The sequence below is a fragment of the Bos javanicus genome, chromosome 5, assembly GCF_032452875.1.
Source record: "Bos javanicus breed banteng chromosome 5, ARS-OSU_banteng_1.0, whole genome shotgun sequence".
Taxonomy (NCBI): domain Eukaryota; kingdom Metazoa; phylum Chordata; class Mammalia; order Artiodactyla; family Bovidae; genus Bos; species Bos javanicus.
In genome coordinates, this window is record NC_083872.1 from 32,216,336 (window position 1) to 32,232,277 (window position 15,942).

At 38.5% G+C, this 15,942-nt stretch overlaps 1 protein-coding gene across 1 annotated transcript; it reads left to right on the plus strand.

Moving 5' to 3' along the window:
* The first annotated feature begins 329 nt into the window (after nucleotides 1-329).
* On the plus strand, nucleotides 330-1,264 carry LOC133248824 (olfactory receptor 8S1-like). The gene has a single exon (XM_061419128.1). The coding sequence runs from the start codon at nucleotides 330-332 to the stop codon at nucleotides 1,257-1,259; it is 930 nt and encodes a 309-aa protein (XP_061275112.1). The 3' UTR covers nucleotides 1,260-1,264.
* The last annotated feature ends 14,678 nt before the right edge of the window (nucleotides 1,265-15,942 follow it).

Consider the following 15,942-nt stretch of genomic DNA (forward strand, 5'->3'; position numbering starts at 1 on the left):
TGAGTGAGTTATGGCTCCCTCCAGACCTCAGACCATGGTTCCACTCTAGGCCAACTTCAGGCTGGCCACTGGACCTAGGAGTTAGGCAAGGGTAAATAAAAATGCCACAAAGCTTTCCTCCTATTTTTAAGTTGCCTTTTTCTTGGTTCAGTGTTTACTTGGTTGCTGTGCACCTTTGATTATTTCCCAGAGTACCAACAAAGTTAGTCCTGACAGCTTCTGCTTGGTTTTGTTGTTTCTGTAGAAGAAGAGCTTGGCACTCCACACTCTGTCATTTTGCTGAAAACATCTCCTGTTCCTTTTTTTATTTCTAGACTAGATTTCTCTAAATGGCCTTGGGGAACCACAGCACTATCACTGAATTCATTCTCCTTGGACTGTCTGCAGACCCTCATGTCCAGGCATTATCCTTTGTGTTCTTCCTAGCAATTTACCTCCTGACTCTGCTGGGGAACCTGACAATGATGCTGGTGATCAGAACCGATTCTCACCTCCACACTCCCATGTACTTCTTCCTGAGTCACCTTTCTTTCCTGGATTTTTGCTTCTCTTCTGCCACAGTACCCAAGATGCTGGAAATTCTCCTGTCTCAGAAGAAAACAGTCTCTGTGGAGGCCTGTCTAGCTCAAGTCTTCTTTGTGTTTGACTTGGGGGGCACTGAAGCCTGTCTGCTCTCAGTTATGGCCTATGATCGCTACGCTGCCATCTGCCACCCTCTGCTCTATGGCAAGAAGATGAGCAACCAGCTCTGTAAAGGTCTGGTGTTAGGTTCCTGGAGCCTGGGTTTTCTGGACGCATTCATCAACATCCTTCTAGCTATGGATTTTGACTTCTGTAGGGATCAGTTTATCCCCTACTACAGCTGTGAGCTGCCCTCTCTCTTTCCCCTTTCCTGCTCTGATGTCTCCACCAGTTTCACTATTCTGCTCTGCTCTAGTCTCCTGCATGGGTTGGGAACCTGTTTCCTAATCATACTGTCTTACACTCTCATTGTTTCTACCATCCTAAATATCCGCTCCTCTTCATATAGAAGCAAGGCCTTCTCCACCTGCTCTTCCCACCTCACTGCAGTGCTCCTATTTTATTGTTCAGCTTTCCTTCGCCATATAGTGCCAACCTTGGGCTCTCCACAGGAGTTGATCTTCTCTGTACAATACAGTGTGATCACTCCCTTAATGAATCCCCTTATCTATAGCCTGAAGAACAATGAGGTGAAAGCAGCTATGCAAAGGACGTTTAGAAAATATCTCCATTGCTAGTGACCAAAGACAGAAGGTGATGAAGGGTTATCTTACTATACCAGGATATCTTGTTAGTTAACAATAATTTCCTGATTATTCCAATATTGGATCTGAGAAAAGCATCTTAAAATTCATAAAGGTATTTGGAGTACAGCCCATAGGCTTGTACTAATCTTAGGACCTGGCTTCACCCACCAGTGGCTGAGCAACAGCATGAAGTCTTCTTGACCCTGACTTCATCCACCAGTAAACCAGCACTAGCCCCACCTGGGATTAGTGGGATTGACAGTCACCCACCTCATGACTAGTCCTGCCAACCGGTAGGACAAATTAGTCCTACCAACCAGTTACTGGCAGCCTCCACACAAGACAGGGCCTAGAAAACAACCAAACCAGAGACCAGTCAAGCCTACCAGACCTCCCACATAGTCAGCCTACCACAACAGAAGGACCCATTCAGCACTCATAGTGGGGAACTGTAAGGTATACAGCTTGGATGAGGAGAGGGTAGCACACTACTGCATGCATAGGATATCTCCTACAAAAGGCCACTTTTCCAGAGTTCGGAAATGCAACCAAAATACCAGATACACAAAAATACAAATAGCAACTTAGGCAAAATGAAGTGACAGTTTCAAACAAAGAAAAAAGATAAAACCCCAGGAAAAGGACTAAATGAAATAAGGATAGGCAATTTACCCAAGAAAGGATTCAGGGTAGCGATCATAAAGATGATCAAAGAGCTTGGGAGAAGAATGGATGCTCAGAGTGATAAGTTTGGTGTTTTTAACAAAGAATTAGAAAATACAAAGAAAAACCAGAGATGAAGAGTCCAATAACTGAAAAAGAAAGAATCCAATAACTGAAATGAGAAGTACACAAGAAAGAATCAGTGGTAGGCTGAATGATAGAGAAATGGATCAATGAGTAGTAAGACAGAATAGTGGAAATCAATGATGCCATCAGAAAAGAATGAAAAACAAAAGAATGAAAAGAAATGGGGACTGTTTAAGAGACCTCTGATACAATATCAAATATATTATCATTCACATCAAATGAGTCCCAGAACATGAAGACAGAAAGAAATGGGCTGAGAACATATTTGAAGACATAATAGCTAAGAACTTCCCTAACTTGGGAAAGGAAACAACCAAATCCAAGAAGCCCAATGAGTCCTATGCAGGGATAAACCAAAGAAGAAAACCCCAAGACACATAGTATTAAAATGACAAAAGTAAAGATACAGAGAGAATATTAAAAGCAGCAATGGGACAGCAACAAATAATACACAAGGGAATCCACATGAGGCTATGAGCTGAATTTTGAGCAGAAACTCTACAGACCAGAAAGGAGTGGAATGATTTATTTAAAGTGATAAAAGGGAAAAATGTATAACTAAGAATGCTCTACACAGTAAGGCCCTCATTCAGATTTGATGGAGAGATCTAAAGCTTTATTGAGTAGCAAAGCTAAAACAGTACAGTTTCACCAAACTGGGCTTACAAATAAAGATAAAGGTGAAAATAAAAAGGCCAAGTGCCGGGGTCCAGCCTCGGCTGATCCAGGGAGTTCAAAGTGGGGACAGCGTCGGCGAGGATCAGGATACAATAGCTTCAATTAGATATTAATTAAAGATATAAAGAGTAATAGAATGAGGATAGCTCAGTAGGAAAACTCAGTGGAGAAAAGAGGCTGAGTAGCTTGGTTTACGCGGGAGACCAATAAAACTTCAAGACAAGAAGTTTGCACCACTTACGTAGGCCGCAGGCGTCCTTCCGTTCTCCCGAAGGAGAGGAGACACTGAGGCCTCCCCAGGCGGATCTTAGAAGCCCAGGCATAATTAGTAAGCATGGTGGGTTCCGCGCTCCAGATGGAGACTCAGCCAGAGTGAGAGAGAGAGCGACATGGGGAGACCAGTCTTTCGAGGAACTGATCCCAATTCTTTATTTTCCATGGTCTACTTTTATACACTGAGATGTTATGCAAAAGTCATGCAAGGTCAGCAGTCCTGACTTTTATCAAAGTCAGGTGCTTCATACAAATGTATACAGAGGTCTTAGGGGTGTTACATCATCTTCTGGCCAGGGGCCTTGCTGACAATTTATGACCCTCTCCTTGTGACAGCGGTCAGTCAACCAGAACACTTATTTCTCCAGGGGTGATTATTCTTAAAACAGACGCCACCCAAATAAAGTTACATTCCTATAGGGTGAGGGTGTAGTGGGTTTTAGTTAAGGAAAGAATTTACTTAGCCTAAGGTCTAACGTGATTAATATCAAAGGTTAATACTTATTTCTTCTATATATTCATTAATGTGTATAAGGGCAGGAGATGTGGAGACTTAGCAACAAACATTGGCTCAACAAATGAAAAACCCTTCACCAATACAATTTCTAATCAGCCCACTATACTTATAGTTTTCTAACTTTTCTAAGCAACCTGTTTTTAGAAGGTTTAAAGCATCTCGTGCCTCTCATGGTTGGGAGGCTGTGAGCAATCACATGTGGCCGGACGAGTCTGTCAGGCAGGCCAGAGAACCTTCAGAGGAGTTTGTAGGTTAAAACACTCTTGTCACACCCAGGAGTTTTTATTAACTGGAGCTCTAAGTTAACTCCTTCTCTGAAAGAGGTGGTGGGGGACAGCCCCCCGTAAAGTCAGAGGTGTAGGTGAGAGCACAAAGTAGTAAAGTAGGCAGGCTCTGGTTATGGGGGTAGATGCTCGAGGATTTCCAGGGGGACTCCTGAGGCTCGATCCCGCTTTTGCGTATGTTGAGCCTCCTTCCTCATGACCTTTGCCGTGGGTGGAGTGCCTCACTCTGGCCCCCAACAGCCAAGCTTAAAAATATGAAAATTATGAAATGGGAAAGCTCTTCAGTAAAGGCAAACATATAGTAAAGGTAAAGAACATTGGTAAAAGCAAGCATATAGTAAAGATAGGAAATAATTTCATACATAAAACTAGTAGGAAGATTAAAAAACTTAAAAAAAAATTTTTTTTAAGTAGTAGAATCATCTATATCCAGAATAAGCAGTTAATGGATACACTATCATGAGAACGCTGGGCTGGAAGAAGCACAAGCAGGAATCAAGATTGCCAGGAGAAATATCAATAAACTCAGATATGCAGATGACACCCCCTTATGGCAGAAAGTGAAGAGGAACTAAAAAGCCTCTTGATGAAAGTGAAAGAGGAGAGTGAAAAAGTTGGCTTAAAGCTCAACATTCAGAAAATGAAGAACATGGCATCTGGTCCCACTACTTCATGGGTAATAGAGGGGGAAACAGTGTCAGACTTTATTTTGGGGGGCTCCAAAATCACTGCAGATGGTGACTGCAGCCATGAAATTAAAGACGCTTACTCCTTGGAAGGAAAGTTATGACCAACCTAGACAGCATATTAAAAAGCAGAGACATTACTTTGCCAACAAAGGTCAGTCTAGTCAAGGCTGTGGTTTTTCCAGTAGTCATGTATGGATGTGAGAGTTGGACTATAAAGAAAGCTGAGCGCCGAAGAATTGATGCTTTTGAACTGTGGTGTTGGAGAAGACTCTTGAGAGTCCCTTGGACTGCAAGGAGATCCAACCAGTCGATTCTAAATGAGATCAGTCCTGGGTGTTCTTTGGAAGGAATGATGCTAAAGCCAAAACTCCAGTACTTTGGCCACCTCATGTGAAGAGTTGACTCATTGGAAAAGACTCTGATGCTGGGAGGGATTGGGGACAGGAGGAAAAGGGGACGACAGAGGATGAGATGGCTGGATGGCATCACCAACTCGATGGACGTGAGTTTGAGTGAACTCTGGGAGTTGGTGATGGACAGGGAGGCCTGGCACGCTGCAATTCATGGGGTCGCAAAGAGTTGGACACGACTGAGTGAACTGAATTGAACTGAACTGAAATATAAAATATGATATCAAAATAGTAATGATGAGGGTAAGAGAGTATACACACAGGGTTTTTAATGCATTTGAAAGTAAGAGATCAACAACTTAAAAATATATATATGTGTGTGTGTGTGTATACACTTATCCATCATGTATAAAACAAAAAGCTATACTAGATTCATACACACAAAAGAAAACAGAATCAAATACAGTCTTCAAATCATAAGAAAAAAAAAAAAGAGCAAAACAGATCCACAAAACAACCTCCAAACAATAGAAAAGAGCAACAAGAATATACATATCTATAATTACTTTATTTTTTAATATAAATTTATTTATTTTAATTGGAGGCTAATTACTTTACAATATTGTATTGGTTTTGCCATACATCAACATGAATCCGCCACGGGTGTACATGTGTTCCCCATCCTGAACTCCCCTCCCACCTCCCTCCCCATACCATCCCTCTGGGTCATCCCAGTGTACCAGCCCCGAGCAGCCTGTATCATGCATTGAACCTGGACTGGCGATTCGTTTCTTATATGATATTATACATGTTTCAATGCCATTCCCCCAAACCATCCCACCCTCGCCCTCTCCCAGAGTCCAAAAGACTGTTCTATACATCTGTGTCTCTTTTGCTGTCTCGCATACAGGGTTATCATTACCGTCTTTCTAAATTCCATATATATGCATTAGTATACCGTATTGGTGTTTTTCTTTCTGGCTTACTTCACTCTGTATAATAGGCTCCAGTTTCATCCACCTCATTAGAACTGATTCAAATGTATTCTTTTTAATGGCTGAGTAATACTCCATTGTGTATATGTACCACAGCTTGCTTATCAATTCGTCTACTGATGGACATCTAGGTTGCTTCCATGTCCTGGCTATTAGAAACAGTGCTGCGATGAACATTGGGGTACACGTGTCTCTTTCAATTCTGGTTTCCTCGGTGTGTATGCCCAGCAGTGGGATTGCTGGGTCGTATGGCAGTTCTATTTCCAGTTTTTTAAGGAATCTCCACACTGTTCTCCATAGTGGCTGTACTAGTTTACATTCCCACCAACAGTGTAAGAGGGTTCCCTTTTCTCCACACCCTCTCCAGCACTTATTTCTTGTAGACTTTTTGGATAGCAGCCATTCTGACTGGCATGAAACGGTACCTCATTGCGGTTTTGATTTGCATTTCTCTGATAATGAGTGATGGTGAGCATCTTTTCATGTGTTTGTTAGCCATCTGAAGTGATGAACATAGATGCAAAACTCCTTAACAAAATTCTAGCAAACAGAATCCAACAACATATTAAAAAGATCATACATCAAGACCAAATGGGCTTTATCCCAGGGATGCAAGGATTCTTCAATATAATTACTTTAAATACAATAAATACTCCAGTTAAAAGACAGAGTGGTTTAATGGATACAAAAATAAGACATGTATATATGCCATCTACAAGAGACTCACTTCATATCTAAAGGCTAAGAAAGACTTAAAGTGAAGGAATAGAAAAATGTATTCCATGTAAATGGAAATCAAAAGAAAGCCAAAGTAACAATACATGTATCAGACAAAATATACTTTAAAAAGAAGACTGTTACATGAGACAATGAAGGACACTACATAATGATCAAGGGATAAATATAAGATATAACTAATGTAAATATATATGTACCAACATCAGTTCAGTTCAGTCACTCAGTCATGTCTGACTCTGTGACCCCATGGACTGCAGCACTTCAGGCTTCCCTGTCCATCACCAAATCCCAGAACTTGCCAAAATTCATGCCCATCAAGTTTGTGATGCCATTGAACCCTCTCATCCTCTGTCATCACCTTCTCCTTCTGCCTTCAATCTTTCCCAGCATCAGAGTCTTTTCAAATGAGTCTACTTCTTTGCATCAGGTGGCCAAAGTATTGGAGCTTCAGCTTCTGCATCAGTCCTTTCAATGAATATTCAGGACTGATTTCCTTTAGGATTGACTGGTCTGATCTCCTTGCTGTCCAAGGGACTTTCAAGAGTCTTCTCCAGCACCACGGTTCAAAAGCACCAATTCTTCGGCTCCCAACACAGGAACACCTAAATACATAAAGCAAATATTAACAGACACAAAGGGAGAAATTGACAGAAACACAAGAGTAGTAGGGGACTTAACCCCCCACTTATATCAATGGTATATTGATGTAATCGTTTCTCAATGTATACATACTGAAGCATCACATTATATACCTTAAATATATAAAAAAAATTTTTGTCAATCTTACTTCAGTAAAGCTGCGGAAGATTATTAATTTAGGGGAAAATGCAATGTAGTTTTCAGGATAAGATTAAGAAGCAGAAAATAAGAACATAAGTGGAAACAACTGATTAAATCTGAATGAAGTCTGTTATATAATTAATAATATATTTCTAATGTAGACTTACTAGTTTTAAAAATTTATTATGGTTATATAGGAATTTAGTATTAGGAGGAGGGTGAATAGTTTATAGGAAATCTTGTTTTATTAGAAATTGTTAAGTTGAAGCTATTATAAGATAAAAAGAATTTACTTTTTTACATATTAAAAAAGAAAATTATCTCATAAAGCCTGAAAAGTAATTTGATAAAATTTAACAGCCATTTTCACGATAAATCTCCCAGCAAAAGAACCAATAAAAAGTAGGGTTATCTCATGAAATGTATCTACAACACACTTACAGTTAATGTCATACTTTATTGTGACATATTGAAACCGTTATTCCTAAGATCAGAAACAAGGCTAGGATTATCACTACCATCACTTCTCTTTAACATTGTACTACACATGCACCTACATCAGTTAATCTGTGGCAAAGGAGGCAAGAATATACAATGGAAAAAAGAAAATTTTCAAAAAGTGGGCTGGGAATGCTGGACAGCTACAGGTAAATTAATGAAATTAAAACATCCCCTCACACCATTTGAGGTGATGTTTTGATAGATCAATTGGTAAAGAATCCGCCTGCAAGGCAGGAGACCCTGGTTTGATTCCTGGGTCAGGAAGGTCAGCTAGAGAAGGGATAGGCTACCCACTCCAGTATTCTGGCCTGCATAATTTCATGGGCTCTATAGTCCATGGGGTCTCAAAGAGTCTGGCACGACTGAGTGACTTTCATTTTCCTCAAAAGTAAACTAAAAATTGTTTAAAGATCTGAAGCTAGGATATGACACTGTAAAATTCATAGAAGATAGGCAAAACATTCTCTGACATAAATCATAGCAATATTTCCCTAAATCTGTCTGCCGAGGGAAAAGAAGTGGAAGCAAAAATATATGGCACCCAACCAAGCTTAAAAGCTTTTGCACAACAAAGAAAACCATCAGCAAAATGAAAAGGCCACCTATGGAATGGGACAACCTAGGTTGTTTTGAAAATTTCTCATGTATCCTGAGAATCTAAAAGTCCATATTCATCTGTAGGACTGTGTGTATGCCAAACAGTTACACACTGAGAAAAGACATAGGAAGACTAAGCTCTCACACTTGACCTATCTTAAGGGTCTGTGCAAGCAGAAAGTAAAAGATAAGGTGGCGTTATGATTTATAGTTATAAATTATAAACTTCCAGGCAAACCTGTTGAAGATATGCCTCAACATGTACACGGAGCACCTCAGCAAAGACTTGAAAGACATTATTTCTATGCATGTAAAGAAATCTCTCTTCAGTCATGTGCTGACCACTAAGATAACCAAGCACAGACTTCAGTGACCACAGTCAACAAAGAATACAGCCTTTAAGAGTTAGTGCAATAAAGTTACTAAACAAACACACAACAGCAATGACCGGGTGAAGAAGGACCATCTTCACATTATGCCACATTATGTTACTTTAACGTCTGGCTTCAACAAAACATTTAAAAACTTGCTAAGAATAAGGTATGGCCCATACAAAGGGGAAAAAAGCAGTCAGTAGTAACTGTCCCTGAAGTATCCCAGGTTTATTAGACAAAAACTTTTAATAATCTATTCTAAGTGTGTTCAAAGGACTAAATAAAACTACAACTAAAGGAAAGAGTGAGAACAGTGCTTTATCAAATAGAGAATATCAATAAAAATATCAATTGTTTATAAAAGGAAACAAATAGAAATTCTAGAGTTGAAAAGTATTATATTTGAAGTGAAAAATTCACTAGAGGAGGTTAACAGAAAATTTTAACAAAAACTTAGAAAATGATCAATTGAGATCAATCCAAAGTACATTTCACACAGAAGTTTGTATATAAATGTTCACAGAACCACAGTCATTATAGCCCCAAATTGGAAAAGAATTTACTATACATCAACTGATAATTGGATAAACAAAATATGATATAATCACATATATATATTATTTAGTCATAAAAAGGAATGAAGTACTGATTTATGCTACAGCAACAAAAACATTATGCTAAGTTAAATAAGTAAGATATGAAAGACCTCATATTATATGATTTCATTTATATTGAATGTCCAAAATAGGCATTGCCAGGGTTGGGGGAGAGAGATGGAAAGAAGTGATTTCTGATTGGCACGGGTTTTCTTTTTGGATGATGAAAATATTCTAGAATTAGTGGTGATAGTAGCATGACTTTGTTAATATACTAAAAAGCCTCTACTTTTCAGTTCAGTTAAAAAATAGTGAGTTTTATGGCATGTGGGTTGTATCTTAAATTTTAAAAGCATTTGTGTTCTATACACAGTCAAGAACAGTTATTAAATAAAAATATTTTAAATGGTACCATTTATTATCATCAAAGAGATTAAATATGTAGGAATAAGTTGAAGATTAATACTTTAACACTGAAAACTACTACTTAACGGGAAAAATTAAAGGAGAGGAAAATAAATATAGAGAGAGGGAAGTCCTAAGATGGCAGAGGAATAGGACGGGGAGACCACTTTCTCCCCCACAAATTCATCAAAAGAACATTTAAACGCTGAGTAAATTCCACAAAACAACTTGTGAATGATGGCAAAGGACATCAGACACCCAGAAAAGCAGGCCATTGTCTTTGAAAGGAGATGGAGAAGTCTTGAGGCTACTGTAAAAATAAGACTGAAACCCAGAAGCAGGAGGCTTAAGTCCAAATCCTGAGAACACCAGAGAACTCCTGACTCCACGGAACATTAATTGGTAGGAGCTCATCAAACACCTCCATACCTACACTGAAACCAAGCACCACCCAAGGGCCAACAAGTTCCAAAGCAAGAGATACCATGCAAATTCTCCAGCAACATAGGAACACTGCCCTGAGCTTCAATATACAGGCTTCCCAAAGTCACCCCAAACCCATTGACATCTCATAACTCATTACTGGACACTTCATTGCACTCCAGAGAGAAGAAATCCAGCTCCACCTACCAGGACACTGACACAAGCCTCCCTAACCAAGAAACCTTGACAAGCCACCCGTACAACCCCACCCACTGCGAGGAAACTCCACAATAAAGAGAACTCCACAAACTGCCAGAATACAGAAAGGCCACCCAAAATGAAGCAATATAAACAAGATGAAGAGACAGAGGAATACCCAGCAGGTAAAGGAACAGGATAAACGCCCACCAAACCAAACAAAAGAAGAAGAGATAGGGAATCTACCTGATAAAGAATTCCAAATAATGATAGTGAAAATGATCCAAAATCTTGAAATCAAAATGGAATCACAGATAAATAGCCTGGAGACAAGGATTGAGAAGATGCAAGAAAGGTTTAACAAGGACCTAGAAGAAATAAAAAAGAGTCAATATATAATGAATAATGCAATAAATGAGATAAAAAACACTCTGGAGGGAAGAAATACTAGAATAACAGAGGCAGAAGATAGGATTAGTGAGGTAGAAGATAGAATGGTAGAAATAAATGAATCAGAGAGGAAAAGAGAAAAATGAATTAAAAGAAATGAGGACAATCTCAGAGACCTCTGGGACAATGTTAAACACCCCAACATTCGAATCATAGGAGTCCCAGAAGAAGAAGACAAAAAGAAAGACCATGAGAAAATACTTGAAGAGATAATAGTTGAAAACTTCCCTAAAATGGGGAAGGAAATTATCACCCAAGTCCAAGAAACCCAGAGAGTCCCAAACAGGATAAACCCAAGGCAAAACACCCCAGGACACATATTAATCAAATTAACAAAGATCAAACACAAAGAACAAATATTAAAAGCAGCAAGGGAAACACAACAAAAATCACACAAGGGGATTCCCATAAGGATAACAGCTGATCTTTCAATAGAAACTGTTCAGGCCAGGAGGGAATGGCAGGACATACTTAAAGTGATGAAAGAAAATAACCTACAGCCCAGATTATTGTACCCAGCAAGGATCTCATTCAAATATGAAGGAGAAATCAAAAGCTTTACAGACAAGCAAAAGCTGAGAGAATTCAGGACCACCAAGCCAGCTCTCCAACAAATGCTAAAGGATCTTTACTAGACAGGAAACACAAAAAGGGTGTATAAACTCAAGCCCAAAACAATAAAGTAAATGGCAACAGGATCATACTTATCAATAATTACCTTAAAGGTAAGTGGGTTGAATGCCCCAATCAAAAGACAAAGACTGGCTGAATGGATAAAAAAACAAGACCCCTATGTATGTTGTCTACAAGAGACCCAATTCAAAACAAGGGACACATACAGACTGAAAGTGAAGGGCTGGAAAAAGATATTCCATGCAAACAGAGACCAAAAGAAAGCAGAAGTACTCATATCAGATAAAATAGACTTTATTTTTTAAAAATATAAATTTATTTATTTTAATTGAAGGTTAATTGAAAAGAGACAAAGAAGGACACTACATAATGTTCAAAGGATCAATCCAAGAAGAAGATATAACAATTACAAATGTATATGCACCCAACATAGGAGCACTGCAATATGTAAGACAAATACTAACAAGTATGAAAAGGGAAATTAACAATAACACAATAATAGTGGGAGATGTTAACACCCCACTCACACCTATGGATAGATCAACTAAACAGAAAATTAACAAGGAAACACAAACTTTAAATGATACAATAGACCAATTAGACTTAATTGATATCTATAGGACATTTCACCCCAAAAAATGAATTTCACCTTTTTCTTAAGTGCACACAGAACCTTCTCCAGGATAGATCACATCCCACATCCTGGGCCATAAATCTAGCCTTAGTAAATTCAAAATTTGAAATCATTCCAAGCATCTTTTCTGACCACAATGCAGTAAGATTAGATCTCAATTACAGGAGAAAAACTATTAAAAATTCCAACATATGGAGACTGAACAACACACTGCTGAATAACCAACAAATCACAGAAGAAATCACAGAAGAAATAAAAAATGCATATAAATGAATGAAAATGAAAACACAACAATCCAAAACCTGTGGGACACTGTAAAAGCAGTGCTAAGGGGAAGCTTCATAACAATACAGGCATATCTCAAGAAACAAGAAAAAAGTCAAATAAATAACCTAACTCTACACCTAAAGCAACTAGAAAAGGAAGAAATGAAGAACCCCAGGGTTAGTAGAAGGAAAGAAATCTTAAAAATTAGGGCAGAAATAAATGCCAAAGAAACAAAAGAGACCACAGCAAAAATCAACAAAGTCAAAAACTGGTTCTTTGGGAGGATAAATAAAATTGACTAGCCATTAGCCAGACTCATCAAGAAACAAAGGGAGAAAAATCAAATCCATAAATTAGAAGTGAAAATGGAGAGATCACAACAGACAACACAGAAATACAAAGGATCATAAGAGACTACTATCAGCAATTATATACCAATAAAATGGACAACGTGGAAGAAATGGACAAATTCTTAGAAAAGTACAACTTTCCAAAACTGAACTAGGAAGAAACAGAAAATCTTAACAGACCCACACAAGCATGGAAATTGAAACTGTAATAAAAAATCTTCCAGCAAACAAAAGCCCAGGTCCAGACGGCTTCACAGCTGAATTCTACCAAAAATTTAGAGAAGAGCTAACACCTATCCTATTCAAGTTTTCCAGAAAATTCAGAGGAAGGTAAACTTCCAAACTCATTCTATGAGGCCACCATCACCCTAACACCAAAACCTGACAAAGATCCCACACAAAAAAAAAAAAAAGGAAACTACAGGCCAATATCACTGATGAACATAGATGCAAAAATCCTTAACAAAATTCTAGCAATCAGAATCCAACAACACATTAAAAAGATCATACACAATGACCAAGTGGGCTTTATCCCAGGGATGCAAGGATTCTTCAATATCTGCAAATCAATCAATGTAATACACCACATTAACAAATTGAAAAATAAAAGCCATATGATTCTCTCAATAGATGCAGAGAAAGCGTTTGACAAAATTCAACAGGAATAGAAAGCAGGAATAGAAGGTACATACCTCAACATAATAAAAGCTATATATGACAAACCCACAGCAAACATTATCCTCAATGGTGAAAAATTGAATGATTTCCCCTAAAGTCAGGAACAAGACAAGGGTGCCCCCTCTCACCATTACTATTCAATATCATTTTGGAAGTTTTGACCACAGCAATCAGAGCAGAAAAAGAAAGAAAAGGAATCCAAATTGGAAAAGAAGAAGTAAAACTCTTACTGTTTGCAGATGGCATGATCCTCTACATAGAAAACCCTAAAGACTCCACCAGAAAATTACTAGAGCTAATCAATGAATATAGTAAAGTCGCAGGGTATAAAATCAATACACAGAAATCCTTTGCATTCCTATACACTAATAATGAGAAAATAGAAAGAGAAATTAAGGAAACAATTCCATTCACCATTGCAACAAAAAGAATAAAATACTTAGGAATATATCTACCTAAAGAAAATAAAGACCTATATATAGAAAACTATAAAACACTGGTGAAAGAAATCAAAGAGGACACTAATAGATGGAGAAATATACTATGTTCATGGATCGGAAGAATCAATATAGTGAAAATGAGTATACTACCCAAAGCAATCTATAGATTCTATGCAATCCCTATCAAACTACCAACGGTATTTTTCACAGAGTAGAACAAATAATTTCACAATTTGTATAGAAATACAAAAAAACCTTGAATAGCCAAAGAATCTTGAGAAAGAAGAATGGAACTGGAGGAATCAAGCTGCCTGACTTCAGGCTCTACTACAAAACCACAGTCATCAAGACAATATGGTACTGACACAAAGACAGAAATATAGATCAATAGAACAAAATAGAAAGCCCATAGATAAATCCATGCACCTATGGACACCTTATTTTTGACAAAGGAGGCAGGAATATACGATGGATTAAAGACAATCTCTTTAACAAGTGGTGCTGGGGAAACTGGTCAACCACTTGTAAAAGAATGAAACTAGAACACTTTCTAATACCATACACAAAAATAAATTCAAAATGGATTAAAGATCTAAACGTAAGATCAGAAACTATAAAACTCCTAGAGGAGAACATAGGCAAAACACTCTCCAACATAAATCATAGCAGGATCCTCTATGACCAACCTCCCAGAATATTGGAAATAAAAGCAAAAATAAACAAATGGGACCTAATAAATGAAAAGCTTCTGAACAACAAGGGAAACTCTAAACAAGGTGAAAAGACAGCCTTCAGAATGGGAGAAAATCATAGCAAATGAAGCAACTGACAAACAACTAATCTCAAAAACATCCAAGCAACTCCTGCAACTCAATTCCAGAAAAATAAACGACCCAATCAAAAAATGGGCCAAAGAACTAAACAGAAATTTCTCCAAAGAAGACATACAGATAGCTAACAAACATATGAAAAATCCTTACCATCACTCACTATCAGATCAGATCAGTCGCTCAGTAGTGTCCGACTCTTTGCGACCCCATGAATCGCAGCACGCCAGGCCTCCCTGTCCATCACCAACTCCCAGAGTTCACCCAAACTCATGTCCATTGAGTCAGTGATGATGCCATCCAGCCATCTCATCCTCTGTCGTCCCCTTCTCCTCTTGCCCCCAATCCCTCCCAGCATCAAAGTCTTCTTTTCCAATGAGTCAACTCTTCGCAGGAGGTGGCTGAAGTACTGGAGTTTCAGCTTTAGCATCATTCCTTCCAAAGAAATCCCAGGGCTGATCTCCTTCAGAATAAACTGATTGGATCTCCTTGCAGTCCAAGGGACTCTCAAGAGTCTTCTCCAACACCACAGTTCAAAAGCATCAATTCTTCAGCGCTCAGCCTTCTTCACAGTCCAACTCTCACGTCCATACATGACCACTGGAAAAACCATAGCCTTGACTAGACGGGCCTTTGTTGGCAAAGTAATGTCTCTGCTTTTGAATATGCTATCTAGGTTGGTCATAACTTTCCTTCCAAGGAGTAAGCATCTTTTAATTTCATGGCTGCAATAACCATCTGCAGTGATTTTGGAGCCCAGAACAATAAAGTCTGACACTGTTTTCACTGTTTCCCCAACTATTTCCCATGAAGTGATGGAACAGATGCCATGATCTTCGTTTTCTGAATGTTGAGCTTTAAGCCAACTTTTTCACTCTCCACTTTCACTTTCATCAACAGGCTTTTGAGTTCCTCTTCACTTTCTGCCATAAAGGTGGTGTCATCTGCATGTCTGAGGTTATTGATATTTCTCCCGGCAATGCAAATCAAAACCACAATGAGGTACCATTTCATGCCAGTCAGAATGGTTGCTATCCAAAAGTCTACAAGCAACAAATGCTGGAGAGGGTGTGGAGAAAAGGGAACCCTCTTATACTGTTGGTAGGAATGCAAACTAGTACAGCCACTATGGAGAACAGTGTGGAGATTCCTTAAAAAACTGGAAATAGAACTGCCATATAACCCAG